Here is a 25,227-nt window from a genome sequence, read left to right as displayed (position 1 = left end):
AAACTCGTAAGTCAAGACCCCACTGTAAAACATTCAAAACAGAGGCTCATACAAATAAAACCTTACCTCTGGCTACTTTACATGGCGGCTGCCTGACACCCAGGCTGCCTGCACCTCCTCAGGGGGCTTCTGCGGGGGCCTCCACATGTACGTAGCTCCTTGGGGCAGAAAACCCCTCACCACCGCTGGTAGTTTTCACAAGGAAACCTAGAGTAGACTGAAGAGGACACGCGGAGAAAATGTAGGTACTGCAGAAGAAAAAATCCATAGCACTACTTCATTAATCCAAGCATTTAGTGTCTTGGTGTACAATAGTCTTCTTCTCCCACATCAGTGTCTATAGTCCTTAAAAACCATGTGTAGGAGAATAGAGTCTGCAGCTGAAGAGCATAGCATCATCTGCAGAAATCAAGACAGGACAACCAAGGTCCTTACTCAAAAAAAAACCACAAAAAAAACCCTAGAGGCCCCCTGACTGGGTAGCTCAGTTGGTTACAGTATCATCCAGTTACACCAAGGTTGTGGGTTTAATCCCTAGTCAGGGTACATAAATGTAAATAAGTGAAACAACAAATCCATGTTTCTCCCTTCCTCTCTCCCTCTCTCTCCAAAAATCAATCAATAATTTTTTAAAAACATGTAGAAACTAATTAGAAAATAGGAATAAATATGACAAATGAAAATTATATAACATTGTATGTCAACTATATTTAATTTTAAAAAGTTAAAATAAAAATATATTCAAAATATGTATGAGGAACCTGGTAAAGACAAAAATACCTCCCATTCTTTCCATTCATAACTTCGGGGCATTATGTAGGCATTTACATTCTTCAAGACGGTTTTGTTTGTTAGTCACCCCGACGAGATTATAAGGGTCTTGATTTTTTTTCCCTGTACTTTTTACTTGTATCCTTCATGGCACCTAGTCCAGTGTTATGAAGATAGTAAGTGCGCAGCAAATGCTCCCTCGGAGTTATCATTATTAAATTGAATGTCTGAGGCAAGAGATAGAAGGAAAGAACTACAAAATGTGATGTGGCATTTTCACCAGAACGTGTGGCCTTGTTTTTTAATGTGGTTCTTGAGTGTCGTCTATGTCTGCAAGGGCTCCGTAAGCATCTGACGCATAGGGGCTGTAGCTCATGCTCCCTGATTTTATGTTCTTAGTTACACAGTTTTGACACAGCAGAACCACTTCAGCGATTGCTACAAAGTCCACGGCTAATTAAAAATAAGCCTCACCCTGCCCAGCGCTGCTCAGTGGTTAGAGCGTCAGCCTGTGTACTAAAGGGCCACGGTTTCCACTCCTGGTCAAGGGCATGTACCTGGGTTGCGGGCTCCATCCACCTCTGGTCCGGGTGCATGAGGGAGGCAACCAGTCGATGTGATGTGTCTCTCTCACATTGATGTTCCTCTCTCTCTCTCTCTCTCTCTCTCACTCTCTCTCTCTGTCTCCCTTCCTTCCTCCCTCCCTTCTACTCTCTGAAAAAGCAGTGGAAAAAATATCCTCAGGTGAGGATTACCCAAAAAATAAATAAATAAATAAATAAAACCTCATATGCTAAAGAGCCAAATCAATAAAAATGTCAAGTAATGCAGAACAGAGTCAGATGTCAAATAACACATTGGCATTCCTAAGCATGTGTGTTTTAGCGGCTTTGTTCTATATTATAGATAGAGGGGTCCCAGTCTGAGGGAAGGGAGTGTAGCAAAGTTAGCATTGGTGGTGCTGGTGATGGTAGTGATCCTCATTTCTTATTATATTGTAAATAGCAAGAAAATAACAAGAGTGCTCACAGTATATATTTTTTAAAGTAACGTCTAGGGCAGCCATGGGCAAACTACGGCCCGCGGGCTGGATCCGGCCCGTTTGAAATGAATAAAACTAAAAAAAAAAAAGACCATACCCTTTTATGTAATGATGTTTACTTTGAATTTATATTAGTTCACACAAACACTCCATCCATGCTTTTGTTCCGGCCCTCCGGTCCAGTTTAAGAACCCATTGTGGCCCTCGAGTCAAAAAGTTTGCCCACCCCTGCTAGGGCCTAGACCAGTGATGGAGAACCTATGACACGCATGTCAGAGGTGACACACGAACTCATTTTTTTGGTTGATTTTTCTTTGTTAAATGGCATTTAAATATATAAAATAAATATCAAAAATATAAATCTTTGTTTTACTATGGTTGCAAATATCAAAAAATTTCTATATGTGACACGGCACCAGAGTTAAGTTAGGGTTTTTCAAAATGCTGACACGCCGAGCTCAAAAAGTTCGCCATCACTGGCCTAGACTCTAGGCAATAAATTTAAGAAAAGGTACATACAAATGTGGTCATCTCTTGGTTCTGAATGTAGTACAGTGTAACTGTTTCATTTAAGTAGTGTTTAACTTTGATGGAAATTTTAAAGGGTTGGCAAATTGTAGATTCAATATTCTGTGTGATTACTTTCCCCCATATCCATGAATAATCATTAACTATATTTTACCTATTAGTATGTAAACTCAAAACACCATTAAGAAGCAGTCAGTATTCTATAACACCACAAGATGGTGATGTTGCTCCATTTAAGACAGTGGTTCTCAACCTTGGCTGCACATTAGAATCACCTGGGAATCTTTTTAAAGTCCTGATTTCTGGGACTCATCCTCCGGAAATTCTGTTTCTTTGTTACTAATGTTGTGGCCCCACCCCATAACAAAGAAACAGAATTTCCAGAGGATGAGGCCCAGAAGTCAGGATTTTCAAAAGATTCCCAGGTGATTCTAATGTGCAGCCAAGGTTGAGAACCACTGATTTAAAATACTCTTTTTCAAAGCCATTTTAACTTTCTCCAGACACTTGTGCTTTCTTTTCCAAAATGTAAGATTTCAAGATATTCGGTGCTTCCAAATGATGTTAGAATTAAAACCATCTACATAGAAAAATTATAACAGTGATTTCCACTTTAAAATGTGTCACTGGAGTATGAATTATGTCTTTGTCTCTGCTAGCTGTACACTTTTGGTTTATATGGACTTTTGTGCTGTCTATAGTGTGTGTGTTTTGAACAAATAATGGTGAAACTATTAGATATTCACATGCAAAGAAAATGAATCTAGACACAAACCTTACATGCTATACAAAAATATAACTTTAAAATGCCATATAGACTTAAGTGTAAAATGAAAAACTATACAATTTCTAGAAGATAAAATAGTAAGAAATTTAAGTAACCTTGGTTTTGGTGATGACTTTTTTAAATACAACACCAAAAACACAATCCATGAAAGAAAACATTGGTAAGTTGGATTTTATTATTTAAAACTTCTGCTCTGCAAAGGACACAGTTAAGAGAATGAGGGAGGGAAAGCCACAGACTAGGAAAAAACATTTGCAAAACACATATTTGATCAAAAGACTTATGCCTAACCCGGTCAGTGTAGCTTAGTGGTTGAATGTTGAGCAAGAGGTCACAGTTCAATTCCCGATCAGCGCACAAGCCCGAGTTGTGGGCTCGATCCCCAGTAGAGGGCGTGCAGGAGGCAGCCAATCAATGATTCTCATCATTGATGTTTCTATCTCTCTCTCCCTCTTCCTTCCTCTTTGAAATTAATATACTAGTATACTAGTATATATATATACTTATGCCTATATTATACCAAGAACTCTTAAAACCTAACAATAAAAAAACAAATAATGCAATCAAAAAGTTGGCAAAAGATCTAAACACATACATCACTAAAGAAAATATCTACATGGCAAATAAGCATATGAAAAGATGCTCAACATCAAATATTAGGAATTGCAAACTAAAACAGCAATGAGATCACTACACACCTATTAGAATGGCTAAAATCCAAAGCACAGGCCACACCAAATACCAGTGAGATTGTGGATCACAGGAACTCTAATTCATGGCTAGTGGGAATGCCACATGGTACAGCCACTTTGGAAAGATCCTTTCTTACAAAGCTAAACAGTCTTACTATATGATTCAGTAATTGCACTACTAGATGTTTACCCAAGTGAGTTGAAAATACCTGTCCACACAAAAACATGTATACAAATGTTTATAACAGCCCCCAAACTAGAAGCAATCAAAATGTTTTATCTTCAATAGGAGAATGTATAAACTGTGGTACATCCAGACGGTGGAATATTATTCAGTGATAAGAAGAAATGAGTTACTGAGCCATGAAAAGACATGGAGAAAAACCAAGTGCATATTGCTAAGTAAAATAAGTCAATTTATAATTCTAACATTATAACATTGTGGAAAAGGAGAAACTATAGAGAGTCAAAAGATCGGTGGTTGCCAAGGGGGAGGAAGGAAGAGGGGGAATGATGAACAGGTGGAACCCGGGATTTTTACGGCAGTAAAACTATTTCGTGTGATACTGAAATGGTGGCTACATGACATTATTTATGCATTTGTAAAAACCGATAAAGCTGTAAAGCACAAAGAATGAACCCTAATGTAAACTATGGACCTTCGTTAATAACAATGTATCATTATGGGTTCACTAATTAGAGTAAGTGTGCCATACTGATGCAAGATGTTGATAATTGGGTAACATGTATTTTTTTATATAAACCTAAAACTGCTCTAGAGTTACGCACCTGGAATCTGTATAATTTTGTTAACCAGTGTCACCCAAATCAATTCAATAAAAAGGAAAAAATAAAATGAAACTTTTCTAAAAATTAATTCTATTAATAACAAGAACCAGGTAATTATGTCAAAAAATTAATTCTATTAAATGATTGTTACGCAGAATAGCTTATGAAGTTAACTAGAGCTCTATGATAGTATTATTCGTTTCAAATAAAATTCTGCATACGGTGCATACATTTAGGCAATTTACTTACTATATATTAAGAGATCTTATCACAAGTTCTCTTCATTATCTACAGGATCCAGGATCCTATTGTTGAATGTGGAAAACACTAGTGAACATGATCTTAATATTGAAGATACAGTCATGACCCTAAAGTCCTTGACAGGTGTGTGTCTTATTTATCTTGACATATCGCATTCCACCTAGTTACTAGTATATACATATGTTTTTTAAATGTTTGTTAAATAAGTTATTTTTAAAATGAATGAATTTATATATGGGTTGTATAACAATTCTTCACATAGTCCTTTCCACTGGTTTGTTTATAGCCTCAGACAATAAGTGAAGTGTGTGGTAGTCATTATTCCTCCTCTTGGACACCATTGAGCAAAAAGATCATTATAAAACTCATCTACAAATTCTTTAATTCATCTTGGCTAAACATTTTTAAGGGAGTCAGACACTATAAATCTCTGCTAGCATTTTAATTAGAAACCCAAACAAATGGAGATCTATTGCCATGGATGTTTGAAGAATGTAAGTCTCACAACAAACCATTACATCTTTTTTTTTTCTCAAAAAATGTTTTATTTACTATGGTAAAATATATATAACTTAAAATTTCCCATTTTAACCGCACCACTACGTGATAACTATTACATCCATAATGCTGTGTAGCCATCACAACTATTTTCTTTTTTTTTTATTTTTTTTTTAAATATATTTTATTGATTTTTTACAGAGAGGAAGGGAGAGGGATAGAGAGTTAGAAACATCGATGAGAGAGAAACATCGATCAGCTGCCTCCTGCACATCTCCTACTGGGGATGTGCCCGCAACCCAGGTACATGCCCTTGACCGGAATCGAACCTGGGACCTTTTAGTCCGCAGGCCAACGCTCTATCCACTGAGCCAAACCGGTTTCGGCGACACAACTATTTTCTAACTTTTTCACAATCCCAAATGGGAACTCTGTATCCATCTCCTCCCTGTTGTCTGAAGTGCAGAAGCAACCACAAATCCCTGTGAAATTCTTTACAAAAATCCATTGAGAGGTATATCATCTGTCTCATTATGTTTGTTGTCTAATTATTTCTGGATTTTTCTTGATTTTTTAAGATCCCATAAAAAATGTGGTTCTTTGAAACTAGAGACGTCAAGTAAAAGGCTTACGTTCTATAAAGCACCTACTTATTCATGCCTGGTCATTGTTGCTCAGTGGTTGAGCATCGACCCATGAACCAGGAGGTCATGGTTCAATTCCTGGTCAGGGCACATGCCGGGGTTGCCGATCCCCAGTAGGGAGCGTGCAGGAGGTAGTGATTCTCTCTCATCATTGATGTTTCTCTCCCTTCCTCTCTGAAATCATATATATATATTTTAAAGCACCTACTTACTCAAAAGCTAGATTCCTAAAGGATAGAACAGTGCCTGACATTTAGTAAATACTAAGTAGATACTCATTGAATGCACAAATGAAAGCTTCTGAAAGTTCCCATTGCTGTGTGGTCAGTCATTTGATCAGTGCTCTCCCTACAACCCTTCCATGTGAAAGAATCGTGAAGCCTGAAGGTTGGAAGGGCATCCCAACAGCCAACATGGTTAATGAACCCCTTTCTCTAACAGTCTAGTGAATCGCCTGTACAATCAATCTTTTAGCTCTACAGGTGATGCAAAGCTCAATACTGCTGGAGGAAGTTCACTATATCTGAAGACGATTCTAGCACCAAGTTAATGCTTTTGTTGAGACATAAATGAATTCCCTGTTATTAGCTGATTCACGGGGAAATAAAATAACTTGTGTGAGTTACCATGGGCTAATCTCAGTATATAGCTGTCTCTTGCTAACTCCAAGTACCTAGGGCAGTGCCTGGTGTATGCAAGTCTTCTGTAAAAGATTCACTAAATAGCATATTGTTAATGTACACTGCATTATTTGTTGATATGAAACTACTCACAGCCTTTTTTTACAATGGCTCCCACAAAACACACTCTTTTCTATCCCACACATGTGGTGCTGAGCAGATTTGAATGAAAGGACACCACGTCATCTTTAATAAACTGTATTTTGTTCGATGATGGAATTTATCAATCATTCATGCTTGATTTTTTTCTTTAGTACTTTTTTGTGCTATTAAAAGGTAAAGTTTTAAAAGGTGTCCTAATCTGGTAAGAAGAAAATAAATGTCCACATGTCTACACTTATTTTGAAGTAATTTTTGTGTATTATGCTTTTTTAAAATGTTATGGAACTTTGTATATTGTCATGAACTGGACAAGAAATGTGTTGAACCCTTGAAAACTGACTTTTGCCTTAGAATACCTGCATGGCCCTTTGTCAACCCAAATCTGATATTGCCTAATTAGAATGTAATTATGCTATATCAATATATTCCAGCTATTTAAGCAAGAATGATGACAATAGCCTGATTAGAAGGCAATTCTATCAAGCTGTAAAGTATGATTTATGTTAAAGCATCTATCATGATGACTGTAAAAATAAAAGACACTTATTAAAGACCAGGCATCTTTGCAATTCAATAAAACATTCATTACCCTGGGAAAAATGTTATTAAAGTTTAAGATAAAGCTCCTGTATTAGATATTTAATACTTTTAGGATGTAATCATTATTGAAAATTTTTCTTTAGCTTTCTACTTTTATTTGTATTTGATTTTTTAAGCTAGCAAATCATCTCCAGGTAATATAAAGGTATTGTGTATATCTGGAATATGTCACCAAACAGGTTATTTCTGTCATTAGTTTATATAAATTAATGAATAAATATTATATACTGTATTTCTAAAGTATAACCTCAAAATAATCCTGGTTTTAAAAACCCATTTGTATGTTAAAACTCTTCAAAAATCACCAACCTAGCTGAGCATCTCCATCACCTCATTGATCACAGAAGTACTACAGCAACTTAATGTACAACAGTCATTTTTCTTTCTTTTATTAATTGAATTTATTGGGGTGACATTGGTTAATAAAATTACATAGGTTTTAGTTGTACTTTTCTATAATACATCATCTGTATATTGCATTGTGTATTCACCACCCCAAGTGAAGTCTCCTTCCACCACCATTTATCTCCCCTACACCCTCTTCTAACCTCCCCCACCTCCCTTCCCTCTGATAATCACCATGCTGCTGTCTGTGTCTCTGTGTGTTTTTGTTGTTGTTGTTAGTTTTGCTTAACCCCTTCACCGTTTTCACCCAGCCCTGCAACTTCCCTCCCCTCTGACAGATTCAGTCTATCCATGAATCTGTTTCTATTTTATTAGTTGACTTTTTTCATTAGATTTCATGGGAGTTAAATCACATGGTACTTGTCTTTCTCTGATTGGTTTATTTCAATTAACATAATATTCCCCAGGTCCATCCATGCTTTCACAAAGGGTAAGATTTCCTTCCTTTTTAAGATCACAAGAGTTATCTTTTTAACATACAAAATATATAGATTTAATTTCAGGTTCAGGATAACCCAGGTTCTGCAAGAAACTGGGGAATGAATATTTAAATTTTTAGTGGTGGAGTAGGTAAATATTTGAGATGAATGAATAAAAGACAAGATGTCATAGTCACATTAAAGGTACTAACAAAGTACTGAAATTAAAAGGGGGTAGTTGTTTCTCAAAGAGACTTTTATTATTTTATATATGGAACACAATTTTTCCCATTAAATCATGAATAATTGATTTTTCCACATTACCTTAAATTTTCATTTGTTAAAATATCTGTAGTATACAGAGTAAAATAAGGTAGTCCTAAACACTTAATGAAAATAAGAGATAATAGTGGTGTTTAATTATATGATTAAATGCTGTCTCTTGTTTTCAGTTGCCATGGAACCCTTTACTTTTCTGCAACAAAGGTGTTTCTTTACATGCCTTATACAATAAAAGACTTATCAAATAGCTCTTTTATAAAGAATGAAACTTATACATTTCCCCTCTCACATACACAATGACAAATTGCTATTGCTTGTGTCAATTTATACCAAACAAATCCACTCAGGGTCTTCCTTTGTAAATCTTGCGTGAGGATAAAGAAATTAACCAGTAAAAGAGAGAGAACTGAGGCTATCTGTAGACAACAGCAAGGTTACTGGGAAGGCAGATACTTTGTCAGACACACAAAAGACATCACGTATAAAAAGGGGAATAGAAGAGCTACTTGGCTGCTTAATACCATTTATTCTCTTAAGTTCAGAATGGCATCAAACACCAAGCACCCCTGTCATCTTCTGTCAAAATGCTATTAATGAAAAGGTAGACAGACTCCCACTGCTATTGTTTTGCAGTGGTAATGGAAATCGCACAGCTGCTCTCAGTCAACTTGAAATCATTTCAATATATTTTTTTAAAGTTTTAAAAACAAATCTGCCATCATTGTTCTCACTCATGTTTTATGTTTTTTATTTTCCTCATTCAGAGAGAACAATTATACAAATGCTTGTCACTTATCTATTCAATATCCTTTACTTATTCATCTCTTTTGTTTCTTTAAACCTTATTTTATTCCATAAAATATTATTATACTTTGAAGGGATTTTCAACCACAATTAATCTTGTATTGCCTTGCTACCTTAAATGATGATCTTTTAAGGAGGTTAGGGATTATAACACAACAAACTCAATTTTACCCTTGTACAACAAGGGTAGCGAAAACAGAAACCACTGTGACTGTCTGTGGGAAGGAACGGCCAGAATCGTCAAGGGCACTTATGTACATCAGGAAAGGCTTAAGAGGAGATACGGATAAGAAAATAGATGACTACCCATTTTTCAATTTCAAACACAGGTAGATAAGCTTAATGAGGCCTTCAGTTAAAAAGTGATTTGAAATCCTTAGCCCATCTAGATGGCTCTGACATTAGGATACTAATGAAGAGATTACTACAGGTGGGAAGCAAAGCAACAAGTTTAACTTCCCTTCCAAACGTAAACCTGCTACCCAATTGCAGATACAAATCTGGCTTTCTGAAGGGTGACTGGAGATGCAATTGGGGTCATAAGTATGCAGGCAATGGAAATGGGTGAAGTCACTCAGGAGCAGTAAAAACTAAAGGCTAACAAAAGCTTTAAATGTAGAGTAGAAGCCAACTGAGGAATGAGTAAGCAAAATAAACCATGATGGTTTCCTTATCGTCCTTATCACATTATGTTGGCTGTTCTATGAGCTTACAATTAAACCAGACGGTTTGCTTTCTTCAAGTGTTATTTTTCCACCTTGATTTCAAGATCTTGAAGGACAAGAACTCCTCTTCCCTTTCTTTTATATTTTCCTAAACCTGCCATGCCCAGTAGTCTTACACATATCGTAAAACTCAACAAATTCTTGATTCACTGACTGTTAAAATGGGGATTTATTTTTGAATGCAACATTTAATGCAAATTCCTCACATCAAAGAGTGAAGTATTAGAAACCATTCATGCATATGCAAGACTCTTCAGAATGATTCTCTGAATTTAAAACTTGCAAAGAATTCCACTTCCCTCACCCATTTACCCCCATTGTAACGTACAGTTGGTTTTCTGAGATGTATCAAGGCTCATCAAATCCTTACCACTGGGCTAAGGATTTCAAATCTGGCAAGACTGGTCAGAGAATATGAGTCTATGGCTAATTACTTAGTGGAGAAATAGAAAGCCAAACAGAAACTAAGAAGTTATGACTTTGTACCCAAATATAGTACCCAGACATCTTCTGGCATCATCCATTAAGTGGTCCCAACTATTGATCAAACATATTTAGCTTGGCACTGACTTATCATTCCATAAGTAAGAAAGGGGAAAAAAAACCATAAAAAAACAAGAGATTACAGGGGCCATCTATGAATAAGCAGCATATTACTAGTAAGCCTGGGGCTAGGATGCTGAAATGCACATCATTACAAATGAACCTCACTGCAAGCCACATTTCCCTTGAATTTTTTTCTTCTTCTCTAACCACCTATTTGGACCTAACCTTCATTCTCTTCCCTCTATCTATGGGGGGTTAATTTTTTCCCCTTTGATCTCCATGGATCTAAGTATATACGTGCTCATGTGCTTTGGGTAATAACAGTTTCCAGGTCTAGCAAGACTTTCATGTTAGTGCTGTACTGTGCCAACTCTTTGAGATTGCCTCATGAGCTAAAGAGAAATAGTGTTTGCATAAACTTTTCCCCAATGATGGGTTTTACATTGGGAAGTGAGAAAGGCTCCTCACTGAGCATGGCTAACTAGAAAGCAAAACAGATGACCCAAGTTTCAAATGCGATTATTAGGTTGTGGATAAACAGGGAAAGAGAGACACAGCAGAGCAGTGAAGACTAATCTCATAAAAGGGTAAAGGAAAAGAAAACTGGTGCCACAACTTCACTGGAAAGTAGATAAGTTCAGTTAACTGTGGTAGATGGTGGAGGGTGGCAGCAAGGAATAAATGTTGAAGATTTGAAAAGGTGACGAGGTTAGCCTAGGTTGGATAATACAAGCACAGTCTTTGGTGACAAATACCTGGGCTTAAATTCTTACCCATAGCCAAGTGGTGATTTTTAGCAATTAAGAGTGTGAGTGGAACATCAGTATTTCCACCTAATTCACAATTTGAGGATTATATAAGTACATTGCTTAAACCAGCGGTTCTCAACCTATGGGTCGAGACCCCTTTGGGGGTCGAATGACCCTTTCACAGGGGTCGCCTAAGACCATCGGAAAACACATATATAATTACATATTGTTTTTGCGATTAATCACTATGCTTTAATTATGTTCAATTTGTAACAATGAAATTGGGGGTCACCACAACATGAGGAACTGTATTAAAGGGTCACGGCATTAGGAAGGTTGAGAACCACTGGCTTAAACTATAACATGGTATTCAGTAATTGGCAGCTTTTATCATTGTTTAAGGATAGAAGGGTCCAAAACAGAACTGTTGGCAGCTTCAGGAGAGAGTAAATGGCTATAAAACAAATAAAGCACAGTTTCTCACAGGTTAGAGAAGAGTCACAAGATTCACACTCAAGGCCACAAAACAGTGAACCTTTTACTAGATATTAAAGTTTGAAACTACACTGCTGAACAGTAATGTTAATTTAACCACTAGGTGGCAATGATGCAGCTGAATTTTACTGACAACGTTAATTTTTAAAATAATGAGCAAATCCAGACAGAAATTCCAAGAAGCTTTTTAGTATATATTTTCATTTGAGAAAAATGAAAAATCCATTTACATACAATTAATTTATAGAAGGTGTAATCATCTGATTCAGTATCTGTTAACGTCTCATGTTTCTTTTACTCTGTGCACTGAGGCAATTCACACAGCACATAAAACTTTTAAAGTTCTCATCACAGATGTCTTTTTAAAGATCTAGACATGTATCATGAAGATAACAGAAATTATGGAAAGCAAAAATCTTATTCAAGTTTTAGAATTCTAAGAAAGGCACTATAAAATGCAAAGTATTTATATGGTAAAGTTAAACTTTAAAAAATGACTAACAGAACAATTCTGTTTTAAAAAAATTTAGGGCCAAAACATTAAATAATATGGAGAGACTTTGCTTTTAAATCACAAATTATATTAATATTCACATAGGTAGTGTCTTCATGTCTTGAATAAACATACTAAATTTACTAAGCAAAGATATCAAAACTTTTACAAATTCTAGAATAAGTTTTACAAGTATCAAAATAATAAATGATGAACTTCTTAAGAATCTGACACTTTCCATAATTATCTCTGCTTTCTTCATAAAGCAAGTCATACATAACCTATGGCTTATTAAAAATAAAAACTTTTTTTTCCTTTTCATATGAAATAAAGAGACGGTATGACAAATTTTTTTCAAATTATTCACAATATCAAGTACATAGTAAAAAACAACAAAACTTTCAAATTCCCAAGATGGTCACCCACATATAAGGTGGGTGCTCATGTAACATCACATGTAACATTATAGAACCTGTAATATAATTAGGTGAATAAATAATAAACCTATACTGTTACTCAATTCATAATAAAAAGACCCAATTAAAAGAAGCCTATGTATTCCCTTTGTATAAATAACTTAAAGCTCCTCAAATTTTCAACTTCCAGTTTTCTACAAATGAATAGAATATCTCTTATATATGTTTTCCAATAGTTTTCTCACTAATTTAGCAATCACTTCCTATATTGTATTTAATTCAATTTTCAGAAAAATTTCCCCTACTGCCATCCAAACATTAATGTAACATAATTGTGATTTCTAAGACATTTTTATAATTCATATATTACTGTTTCCTCTTCATTATTGAACTTCATTTTGAGTTATGATAGATCACCCTGCAATCTAACAATATAGATATTTCCTTTCAGCACATACAGATACACAAAGCAGATAACCATTTAAGTGGGTTAACACAAGAAAAGATTATGGTGGCAGTGCTCACGAATTAAACAAAAATTTCAGGAAAATGCTCTATCTGTTCATTATTATCTGTAACGTTTGCTAGAAAATGTAGGGAATGCCACTGTTATGGAAGGGATAATTATAGATCTACAAAAGTAGAAACACGTGTACATGTAATTTATATTTATATAGAACCAGCTTCAGATTATCTGCATAAGGGACAAGAGACACAGATGATGCAAAACACATAATCCTCAAACCACTTCAGGTACATTGTTGTCTCCATATTTCATTGGACTGTGTCTGACAATTCAGAACACACACACAAAATAAAGCCATTATTGCAGAGAGGTTAAGAGTTACAAACAGTAATATTGAAATGCCATTATTGGCTTGAGTTGGTCATCTTCTGTTTATTTCTGATGGTGGCTCGAAGTTTACGTATCACCAGTTTATCGGGCAGAATTATATCTCCCTGTTGTTCTAGATAATCCAATAAACTTTCAGTCCATTGGAGAGCAGCGGCATGATTGATATGTTTCTCTGGAATTAGTTCTATTGCCTCCTCCTCATTTTCACTGGATTCCTCTGTCTGGCCTTGGGCTCTTCTGATGATTTCACTGTCAGTTAATACTTCATAACCTGGTTCAGTACTGTCCACTTCAAGCCATTTTTCAATGTTTTCAGTAGTCACATTTTCCAATCCTTTGGTGTGTTGTAAAATGGTGGCCACGGTAGCCAGTGAAATATCTTCTTCATCAAAGTCCAAGCCTTCTTTCTCCTCTATGGAAGGGAGAATCTTCTTCCATGCTCTGCTAATGGTAACTGGCTTTACTAAATTCCAAGCCATGGCTACTTCATACAGTGCATCCAGCAGAGTTAGCTTTTTCCAGAATGATTTCAGGTCATTACCTTCTTCCAAGTTGCTCTGGAGAAGACCTGCACGATAGTTTGTCTTCATTGTTGCTATGACGCCCTGGTCCGAGGGCTGAATCAATGAGGCCACATTAGGTGGCAAATATTTAGCAAATATTTGGCCATCATCTGACCGGAGGACATTTTCGTTTGGATGTGTTGGTGAATTATTCAACAAGAGCACGGCCTTCTCCTGTAGGCCTCTGGAGCGTAAGTGCTCTCGAACCTGTGGCACAAAGATCTTGTCAAACCACTGTCGGAAAATGGAAAGATCCATCCAGGCACCTTTCTGGCTGAAATACGAGACTGGCAGGTTTGAGGTGTCGGCTGACTTGAAGGAGCAAGGTTTCCTTGCTTTCCCCACAACACACAGTTTAAGTTTGTGTAAACCCGTTGCATTGGCACAACACATGATGGTGACTCTTTCTTCCATTGCCTTGTGCCCAAAGACAGTGCATTTACCTTTGATGACTGCAGTCCTGGAAGGCAGGCATTTCCAAAAGAGCCCCGTTTCGTCCGCATTGTAGATCTGCTCAGGCTGCAGATTCTCTCGTTCGATAAAATCTCGAAAGTTGTGACAAAAGTCTTCCACGGCGGCCTCGTCTCCGTTTAACCTTTCGTTCCTAATGTTAATCTCCCGAATGCTGTGCCGCTGCTTAAACCGAGTCAGCCAGCCGGCGGAGGGGTTAAAATCGCCATCCATCCCCAAGGCGTAGAAGAAGAACTCGGCCCTCTTGGCACAGATGGGTCCGGACACCGGATTCCCTTTTGCCCTTTGCTGGTTGAACCACTCCAGCATCGCTCGGTCCAGCTCCTCATACATGGAGGGCTTCATCGATTTCCTCTTGGCCAGGAGACTGGTGGAGTCAGAGCTGCTCGCGTACGTGATGATCTTCTCCTTGTTTTTCCTTATATCCCTCACAGTCGTCTCCCCGATCCCATAGATCACCGCCAGCTGCTTGGAGGAGCCCCCGTCCTCGAGTTTCTTGATGATGTCAAGCTTATCTTTAATGGTCAGCACCACTCGCTTGCGTTTCCCGGACATGCTGAGGCGCCGGGACTCTCCGCACGCGCACAGGGATGCCGTCTGCAGAGTTCTCCTCGCGGGGACTCGCTTCACTCACTTTAACTCGGTGCCACACACTCTCTCCACCTTCCCCGGCACCTGGCGGCCCTGGCCCCGTCCCGGCCGGGCTGGGCTGGCAAAGAGACAGCAGAGGAAGGTGAGAGGGAAGTTGCAGGGAACAGGCCTTCCACTTAGACGGGCAGGAGAGGAGGCCCCGCGTCTCCGCGGATAACCGGGAATACACACATCGGCTTTACTCCCCCAGCGGCCGCGGGGAAGACTCTCACCCCGCCGCGGCCACAGGATCCCGGGAGGCGCCCCTAACCTTGCCCCACCCCGAAGTTACGAGCGAGCGGAAGAGCCAGGAGTCGGCGACTGGCCCCCTTCCCCAGGGGCGCGGCGGGCTGATTCCCACCCCGGCAGGCAGCCCGTCCCCCCGCAAGCCCCACGTCCCCGCGCGGGCTGGGCCCGCACAGTCCTCCCCTCCCAGCCCCCGGCCTCCGCCGCCGCCCGGCCCCTCTCCCCACCTCAGTTGGAAGCGGGAGCCCGCACCGCTCCCAGACTAACGCGCTGCGACCGCTCCTCCCCCTGGGCTCGCTCCCGGAAGCCGCCCCCGCCCGCCTCTGGCCCCGCCCCCGGCCCCGCCCAGAGGCGGGACTTCCCCCGGACCCCGCACCGGCAGGAGCGCGCTTGTCAGGAATGAGTGCCCGGGGCGGGACGAGGCGCTTTGAAAGATGAGCGCGCGGGGCGGCGCGGGCCAGCTCGGGGCGGGGTCTCGCTCGGGCTCCGCCCCGGCTGCTGACGGCCTCCCCGAGGCGCGGGGAAGCCACGCCTCCCGGCGGGTCGCGAGGAAAGGTCCCGCGGATGCTCCGGGGTGGGCGGGACCGCCCTGGGCGCACCCTCCACTCGCGGAATGCGCTGCAGTGGGCGGGGTGCGAGGTCGTCCCGCGGCGGGGAGATAGGCGGGACGGAGACGGGGCCTGCGAGTGGCTGTTTCGCGGGCTTGTGGCCTTGGCCGCCCGGGTTTGTTTCCTGAGCACGGAGCTCCGTTCCGAGGGTCCGGGGGATTGTGTCGTCCCGCGCACGTCACCCAGAAGGGAGAAGGGTGGTCCCGAACGGCGGGTCCGGTCTCCTGGCGACGCGCTCCCGCTCCGGCAGGGCAGGCAGAGTAGCGGACCCCGGGCGCGCGGCGCGGGCACCTGCGTCCCGCCTAGAGCCAGGTTTGTTGTCCTGGAAATGACTCTAGTGTTTCTTGGTGTTTCCTCCCGGGAGAATCTGTTCCTCCTGCTGCCGCTCATCCCTGCTGGGGGTATGGAGCCACCTTCAGCGGCACAGATTGTGATGGGTACCGTAGTTGTCAGGGACGCCAAACTGGCAGGATCCACTCTGCGAAATGGTGGAGTATTGCACCGTGAAAATAAGTGTGTGTGTGTGTGTGTGTGTGTGGGCGCGGGGGTAGAGAATTGTCTTTCCTGTCTTTAGGTGTGTCTTCCTGTTTTTCTATTTCCTATTCCTTGCTGCCCATTTCCCCAGCCAGTGGAAGAACTGCGATCAATTGATTCACTGCGTCGTGTATTATGCGGACTCGGCTTGATGTCCTTCGTAATTCCATCAGATTGTGAGCTCCTAGGGAGCGGAGACCCTGTTGTTGATTTCTCCTAGCGGTGCCACAGTGCAGGGCGTGTGCCCGCGCGTAGAATGCTTCAAATCACCATTCCTTTGCTTATCCAGGTTGCCCCTCTAAACTGTCACAGAAAAGCAGACATCCAGGAGAGGTGATGGTTTACAAGTAGGACTGTATCCCTCCTCGTGGGTTTCACTGCGCTTCACATCTTAAAGTGTAGCAGTGGTTCTCAACCTTTTGGCCCTGTAAATACAGTTCCTCGTGTTGTGACCCAACCATAAAATTATTTTTGTTGCTACTTCAGAACTGTAATGTTGCTACTGTTATGAATCGTAATGTAAATATCTGATATGCAGGATGGTCTTAGGTGACCCCTGTGAAAGGGTCCTTCAACCGCCAAAGGGGTCGCGACCCACAGGTTGAGAACCGCTGGTAAAGTGTCACCAACATTGTTCATAGGGCAATTCCTAGAATGAATCTTCTCCTGAGAATTAATTAACCTCAGAGTCTAGAAGGAAGGATATTTCTTCTGATGAGAAATGCGAGTGGCCTTCACGTACCCTTTACTGGTGTGTAGTTGCCGTGTTAGAGAAAGAACACAAGCCATGTGGAGTGTTACCTTTACGTTGTTCGGCAGTCAGCTTCGTCATGTATGTTCATCTTACATGACGCTAACCAAGACACACAAAGGTGTGGGAATACTGATCCTCTTCATTCACTTAGTTCGTGCTTCCTGTTTTGGAGTCTCTGATACTTTTCTTGTTGATTAAAGATAAGGTGTCATTGGAGAAGCTTCATTAAATTCTCATTTCCAGAAATTGAATGTATACTCAGCGTATATAGAAATTACATCCATATGCATGGATTCTTTAATTCTAACGGCGAAGAAATGTCTAACCTATCAACTTAGCTTTACCCTCTCATTTCTCTCTGGTTTAGTTCACTTCCTTTTCCCTCTGTCATCATCCACACCCTACCACCCTCAGCTAACATAGTGAAACTATCCGCAATTTTAAGAAGAGGAACCATCATGTTCAAATTATTTTCTTTTTCAGAATTTTTGACATTGTTAATATAAGTGATAATTTTGAAATATGGAGAGACCATGGACATTTGCTAGTTGACCAAATGAAACATGATTTAATTAATTAAAATGTGCCCCCTCAAATATTTAACACTAAAGTTTTCCAAAATAAAATTTTTCTAATAAGAAACTGCCTTTTTTTTCAAATTTTTAGTTTTTAACCTAATGGGGAATCCCTTAAATTTTGTGCTAAGTGTAATCAATAAAATGAGAGAGAATTCTACAGATTTTCATCTCTTTAGTACATTATTTTCTTTCCTGTTGGATAATTAATTTTTAGAAGTTTCTGGCATAAACCCAGATGCAGTTTAGTTATGTAATTAAAGAAGCATGTTTGTAAACTTTAAATTATTTTAATGATTATTTTCTGAAGCGAAAATCTAGCATGAGTGAGAGATAAAAAATAATGGCTTTTAAAGGCATAATTTTTACTACCTCGTGCAAACATAATATTGGCAGCAGTCCCTGTGTTGCACTGGACCGGGAGTCAGGAGCCCTGGTTTCCAGACCTTCCTCTCTCACTAACAGGCTGTGTGATCTTCAGTAAGTCATTTAAAATCTATGTCCTTGGATTTGGTTTTTATAAATAAAGATAGATAGTATCTTCCTTTTAAGATTATTGTTAAGATTTCAAAAGATATATAAAAATGCACTGAAAATATATACAGACATGGCTTTTTTAAATAGCTGAACTGTGCAGTCATTGGTATTTTTATAGTGTGACATTCTTACTTGTTTTTACCATTGTCATAGGAATCACGTGTTGATATGATAAATGTGTTTAGAGTATGGTATATATTATAAGTTAATCATCTAGTGTATATGAAACTGCTTTTGAGTACTAATAAAATCTTTCCCTTCATATTCCTACTGTTCATATTTGCTTTAGTATATCTACAGAAGCCATATTTGTCACTTGATTTTTATAATTTGTTATTATTTCTCCCAGGTCAGATTTATTAGAAAGCCTTCCCTTTCTCAGTACAGTGTAAAGCACAGACACACTTAGTTTATGCAAATTTAACTATATGTGCTTTAAAAATACTCCTTTGTACAATATGGCTTCAAAATATAAGCTGCCTAATTTGTCTGGTGTTTAATAAAACGGAAACACAATAATTTGTTTAAAACATGTAGGAGAAACTGGGTGGACATATTTTGAACAGTGTGGTATACAAAAAAACAACACTTTAAACAGTAATGTATTTTTCAAGGGTAATTTTAGCCACACATAATTTTCTTTGCTGATTTTAACATAAGCCTTCTATAAGACACAACCCAAGTGTAATTTCAAATAGCAGAATGTTTGGTCTATTTACTGGGATTTGTTAAATTGCTGTTTCAATGCTGAATATATTGTGCAGTAGTTACCGTGATAAGATGGGACTTTAGCCTACACTATAATTTCTCTTGTATAATCTTAACAACAATTGTTCTGATTTTCTATGAGTTGTTACCATTATAGGAGTAGTCACATTACCTTATAAATAATCAGAATTTGTACAATCAGATGAGTGGTTATTTCTCTCACCCCCAAAAAAGCAATCACTTTGGGAAGCTATAAACTTGGTTCAGTAATACTGCCATTGTTCATAAAAAATTTTGAAATTACCTTCAGTTTGCAACACTTTAAAAAGATATCTTTAATGGTACTTAATCTTCATCTTTTGAAATTGGATTTAATTTCTGGAAAGTTCTCACACAGTCTTTTATAACTGAGACCAGTGAATAAAATTTGTATATAAACCACTCTTTGGGATAAAAATGAAGTGAGATTATTTTCATATATTTATATATACATTTGATACTATGGTTTATAGAAAACCTCCAGGAATATTCTGTGCCATAGTAGAAATATTGGAATAATCAGCCTCAAAGGGGTGATTTGAAGGATATAGCACTCAGTTGAATACATAAGCTCTTATACATGTACTAGAGGCCTGGTGCATGAAATTTGTGCACGCGAGGGGTGGGGGAGTCCCTCAGCCCGGCCTGTGCCCTCTCGCAGTCCAGGACCACTCAGGGGATGTCCGCCTTCCAGGGGGGTCGGGCCTAAGCTGACATCTCTCTTGCAGTCCGGGGCTCTCGCAGTTTGAGACCCCTCACTCCTTACCGCTCACCTGCGGTAGAGGTGAGAGAGGCCCCTGCCACCGCCACTGCACTCACCAACATTGACCACCAGGGGGCAGCTCCTGCATTGAGTGTCTGCCCCCTGGTGGTCAGTGCACATCATAGCGACTGGTCGTTCCGCCGGTTGGTCTATTTGAATATTAGGGTTTTATTATATAGGACTAGAGGCCCAGGGCACGAATTTCTACATGGGTGGGGTCCAGCCTGACTGCCCCGATTGGGGCCAATTTGGCCGGCCTGGGGAGGGGCTGCCGGAGGTTGCCTGGCTAGGGGGAGGGGCCACTGGCGGTTGGCCAGCTGGCCCTTCCCCCTGGTCGAACTCCTGATCCAAGGGACAATTTGCATATTGGCCATTTATCTTATAAGAGGATTATGAGGTCAGTCTTATTACATTGTGATATTTCTAGTTTCCTTAGCAACCACAGAAGTATATATGTGCTACTGTGTTATTGTTTTTCTAGTTATCTTGTCTCTAAGTGTTCCTTTACTATATGCTTGTGATAATTTTGATGGAGTTCATCCTTTTCTGAATTGGAAACTTGCAGCATTTGTTTTCCTTTCCCAATACCATGCTCTGCTTTACCATGAAACTTCTTTTTATCTGGTTATGTTATTGGATTGTTAATAAGTTTTCTGTTGTATTATATTGTATCTTTAACTTTGAGTGGTTTAAAGCCATTGCCATTTTGTAAATTATATAAAGGTTGCAATCTTAGTGGATAGTTGTCTCAGCTTTGCACCACTGTCTTTTTTATGTCAATTATGACTTTCTTTACATAAATTGATTGATCCTTTATGTTATAATTCATGTCATATCTCTGTTCAGAATTTTTCTTTGCTTACAGGATGAATCGTTCTGATAATCTCATCCTACTTCTCTATACTTGTGTTATTTTTCCAGCATAAAACCTTTTATCACACCTTTTAGGTCACATTATTATTTAATAAACTTATTATGTTCTTTCTCAATGACAAAGTTTTGACCTTACCATTTTTATCTGCCCGAAATCACTTATTTCTTTCATTCTTTTTGTTCAAATATAACCAATTTGTTGGAAGTCTATCAGATCATATCTGTTCAATAAAACCTTTAGTGAAGCACATGCTATTCTGATCTTTCTGAACTTTACACTTTTATTGGTTATTTTTATCATTTACTTGGTACTAAATGAATACTACCTTGCATTTTTCTTACTATATGTTTATATGTTTTATTTCTATACATGGATAATAATCTTCTGAAGAACAGTACCATGATTTTTCTATGTATCTCTTTTAGCAAAACATATAGCATAATTCAGAATAGATGTTCATATAATGATTTCATAGATGTTCAATAAATTATTTGTATTTTTTAAAAAATATCTTTATTGATATTGATTGAGGAAGGGAGAGGGAGAGAGAGAGAGAGAAACATCAATGCGGAGAGAGAATTATTGATCAGCCGCCTCCTGCACAATTGGGGATCAAACCTACAACCCAAGCATATGCCCTGACAGGGAATCGAACCTTGACCTCCTAGTTCATAGGTCTGCACTCAACCACCAAACCAACATAGCTGGACCCAATAAATTATTTGCTGAATAATTATCCTGCCATCTTCACTCAAGTAGTTCATGTGATGTTACCTTTGTGAACCATTTTATAATACCAAATAAATATAGTTTGTACCATAAATGCATTCATTGTTGTAATCTGGTTATCACTATTATATTCCTAATAACTTTATTTTGTAGAAGCTTAAGTGAAAATGGTACGTGAAACAAGGAGGAATTCTAAAATTCAAGAGCGTGAGCAGAAATCTCGAATTGATTGGAAGCGGACTAAAAGAAGTATCTCACAGTTACTGGATAGTGATGAAGACCTTGAGAGTGAAGACCTTGAGAGTGATGAAGAGCGTGATAGTGATGAAAGTATTGACAGTGATGAAGAGCTTGCTAGTAACAAAGGGCTTGAAAGTAATAAAAAGCCAGAAGATGAAAGTGAGCTTAAGTTAGTTAAAGTTGAAAGTGAAGGCAACAACTGTGAGCATCTCATTGACACTGGCAACAGTTCAACAAATGAAGGAGAAAATAACAAAGGCAATCAGAGTAGTATTGATTTACCAGACCAGGAAAAGCATTCAAGTCCAGAGGATGCTGATCTCAGCAAGCACACTGAACAAATAATAGAGGAGGATTTAGAAGAAGAAAACGTAAAGCGAGGGAAGAGAAGAAGAACCTTGGTGATGAGTGACAGTGATGATAGTGGTGACAGCGACGTACTGGTGAGGAAAGTAGGTGTTAAACGTCCGCGTAGAGTGGTTGAAGATGAATGTTCTTCAGCGGAGATGGAGCAGAATCAACCCGAGAAAACTTCCGCTGCAAGAAAGCGAGAACAACTCCAGAAGCTGAAAGAACTCTCAAAACAAAGATCTCATCAGAGACGTAATAGTAGTAGAGATCTTGAGGTGTGTTTTATTTTATTGGTTTTGTTACTGTTTTTAAGTTTTTACTTAAAAGTATTTACTTTTTATAAAAATGGCTGAGTCTGTTCTATTTCTCTATAATTCTAGAATTTATTTTTAATAAAGTATCCATGAACATGTTTAATTGAAGTACTGTATCTAATATATTGTTTTATCATGAGCTTCAGTCCATCTTTCTTGTAATATTGGAAGACTGTTTGTTTTGTATGGTATTTCCTGTTTTTATCTTCTTATAATCTTAATGTCTATTTTAAACATATAATTTTCAAATTTAAACATTTAACATAATTTTTAACCTTAAAATATGAAATTAATTTCTATGCATCATTTGTTTGGGTTTGGGATTTAATCTTTTAATATCATATCCATATAATTTACTGAAGAAATATGTTTTAATTTAATTAGGACTCTGAAAGGGAATCCTGCCCAATCAGTGATGAAAATGATGAAGATGAGGAGAGTGATGAAGATGAGGAGGAGGAGGTTGATGAATCTGATGAAGATGGAGATAATTACATTATTGATGACTTTGTAGTACCAGATGAGGAGGGTGATGAAGAGAGTGAAAGCCAGCGAGGAGAACAATTGGCTACATCACAACTGAAATCTAATTCACTTTGTAAGTTAAATCTCAAGAAAATGTTTTATGGTTATTCTAATCATGATATTATATCAGGTATGAAATCAGCCTGTTACTGTCATGTTGTAAATTGATTAGGAACTGTGACTTCATTTTCTGAACTTTAATTTGTTTGATAATAGTTTATCCTAGTGGTTTCAGGAACCGTTTATACTCTTAAAAATTATTGAGGATCCCAAAGAGCTTTTGTTTTTGTGGGTTATAACTATCAGCATTTACTATTGTAGAAATACAAAACAGAAGTTTAAAACGTATTTACTTATTAGTTCACTTAAAAATAACATTAATAAACTTATTAAACGTAAACAACATTTTTTATGAAAAATAACTGTTTTTCTCCCAAAATGAGAATGACATTGTTTTACTTTTAAAAAAATCCTCACCCACATCTCCTTACAATGGACCATGACACTTCCGGTCCAAGAGACACAGGGGCAGAGAGCTGTGTTGGCCTTTAATCTACTGCCTCCCACTCCCTGGGGTATGTTTCATCCACAAACATTCCTTAGTCTTGGGAGCTGGGATCCAGAGAGGAATAAAGGCATGGTCCCCACTTTTGAGGAACTCAGACTCTACTAGAATTGATGAGCACACAAGTAATCAGTACTTCAAAATGAGCAGGTGTTACAAAAAATGAGATGAGTGATGTCCTAGTGTGGTAAAACTTAGACTGGGGGGCTTATAACAACAGGAAGTTATTTCTCATACATCTGGGATCAGGGTGCCAGGATGATCGGGTGAGGGCCATCTTTCGGGGTGCAGACTTCTCATTATTTCCTCACATGGTGGAAGAGGCAAGGAAGTTTTCTTGGGCATTGTTTATAAAGGCATTAATCTCATTCATTAGAGTTCTGCCTTCATGGCCTAATCGCCTCACAAAGGCCCCACCTCCTAACACTATCACATGGGGCATGAGGATCATCATTTGAATTTGCAGGGGACACAGACATTCTGACACAGCGAGGGGACGTTTGTGCTAGAACATGAAGAACAAATAGGTATGTCCCTGATGATTTCAAGGAAAGACAATTCAGATGAGGTGAATATGTATGAACATGTAACATTGTGAAAGGTCACAGTATTTACCAGTTACATGGAAAAGGTCCACTGGGCTGCAACAGGGGACCTGGTGGGGGGTAGGCACAGAGTGGTCCACCAGGTATTGGGGTTCAGACTGTGAAGGCCTGGGGTCTTCTGCTAAGGAGATGGGAACCTGTGAGTGACTCTCAGGCAAGGATGAGCCAACAAAAAAATAAAATAAAATAAATAAATAAATAAATAAATAAATAAATAAATAAATAATCCTCACCCAAGGATATGTTTTTTTATTTATTTGTTAATATATTTTTATTGATTTCAGAGAGGGAAAGAGAGAGAGAAACATCAGTGATGAAAAGAATCATTGATTGGCTGCCTCCTGCATGCCCCACACTGGGGATCAAGCCTGCAATCTAGGCATGTGCCCTGACTGACCAGGAATCAAACCTCAAATTGTGACTTCCTGGTTCATAGATCGATGCTCAACCACTGAGCCATGCTAGCTGGGCAGGATATGTTTATTGATTTGAGAGAAAGAGAAACTTCCATTGGCTGCTCTCCCCTCTCCCACTCACCATATGCCCTGACTGAAACCCATGCATGTGCCCAATGGAGCATCAAACCTGCAATCTTTTTGGTGTATGGGATGATGCTCCAACCAACTGAACCCCCCGGCCATAGGAATGTTTTACATTTTAATAAATATATTTTATGACCAGCTTAATAGGAGGCAAGGCAGTTGGGGTCTTATATCTGGTTTTGCATTCAGTCTGTTGTGATGTATTTTGTTGAAATAGATTAAGACAATCTTGCTTCACACAAATAGCTGGAAAAGGGAGGAGTTTTTTCAAAGTAATTGTGTATATTCTCATTGGACACAACATAAAACGTAGACAAGTCATAGCATCTTAAAGAATAGTTGTAATATGAAATCTGAAATCATATAAGTGAAATTTTAGTATGTATTTACATTACAATGTATTGGTCCATCTTGCACTTTGAATCAATCTTTTTTTACCCATGCATGATTTTGTAACATCATGCATTGGT

At 38.8% G+C, this 25,227-nt stretch overlaps 2 protein-coding genes across 4 annotated transcripts in view; one reads left to right on the top strand and one right to left on the bottom strand.

The window, feature by feature from the left end:
- Window positions 1-11,988: 11,988 nt before the first annotated feature.
- On the bottom strand, window positions 11,989-15,779 carry JRKL (JRK like). Its single transcript, XM_006098086.3, has 2 exons — window positions 15,722-15,779; window positions 11,989-15,327 (listed from the first exon to the last, which is right to left on the bottom strand). The coding sequence occupies exon 2, from the start codon at window positions 15,171-15,173 to the stop codon at window positions 13,599-13,601; it is 1,575 nt and encodes a 524-aa protein (XP_006098148.1). The 5' UTR covers window positions 15,174-15,327; window positions 15,722-15,779; the 3' UTR covers window positions 11,989-13,598.
- Window positions 15,780-16,202: 423 nt separating this feature from the next.
- CCDC82 (coiled-coil domain containing 82) overlaps window positions 16,203-25,227 on the top strand; it is a 34,456-nt gene continuing 25,431 nt past the window's right edge. The window contains exons 1-3 of one of the 3 annotated variants that reach the window (XR_002831504.1): window positions 16,203-16,414; window positions 21,769-22,481; window positions 22,905-23,118. Coding sequence is in view for 2 of the 3 variants with exons in the window: in XM_006098087.3 (XP_006098149.1) it covers window positions 21,783-22,481; window positions 22,905-23,118 (913 nt within the window). In the remaining variant the exon portion in view is untranslated. Of the gene's footprint in view, window positions 16,415-21,272; window positions 22,482-22,904; window positions 23,119-25,227 lie in introns of those variants that run through there. The other 2 variants (XM_006098087.3, XM_023761842.1) reach the window with 2 other exon arrangements.

Source organism: Myotis lucifugus, unplaced genomic scaffold (assembly GCF_000147115.1).
Source record: "Myotis lucifugus unplaced genomic scaffold, Myoluc2.0 scaffold_219, whole genome shotgun sequence".
Classification (NCBI taxonomy): domain Eukaryota; kingdom Metazoa; phylum Chordata; class Mammalia; order Chiroptera; family Vespertilionidae; genus Myotis; species Myotis lucifugus.
This window is presented reverse-complemented; position numbering and strand designations above follow the sequence as displayed.

What these genes read in the sequence shown, in the direction of transcription:
- JRKL (XM_006098086.3), bottom strand. Translation starts at nt 15,173, where the DNA reads ATGTCCGGGAAACGCAAGCGAGTGGTGCTGACCATTAAAGATAAGCTT.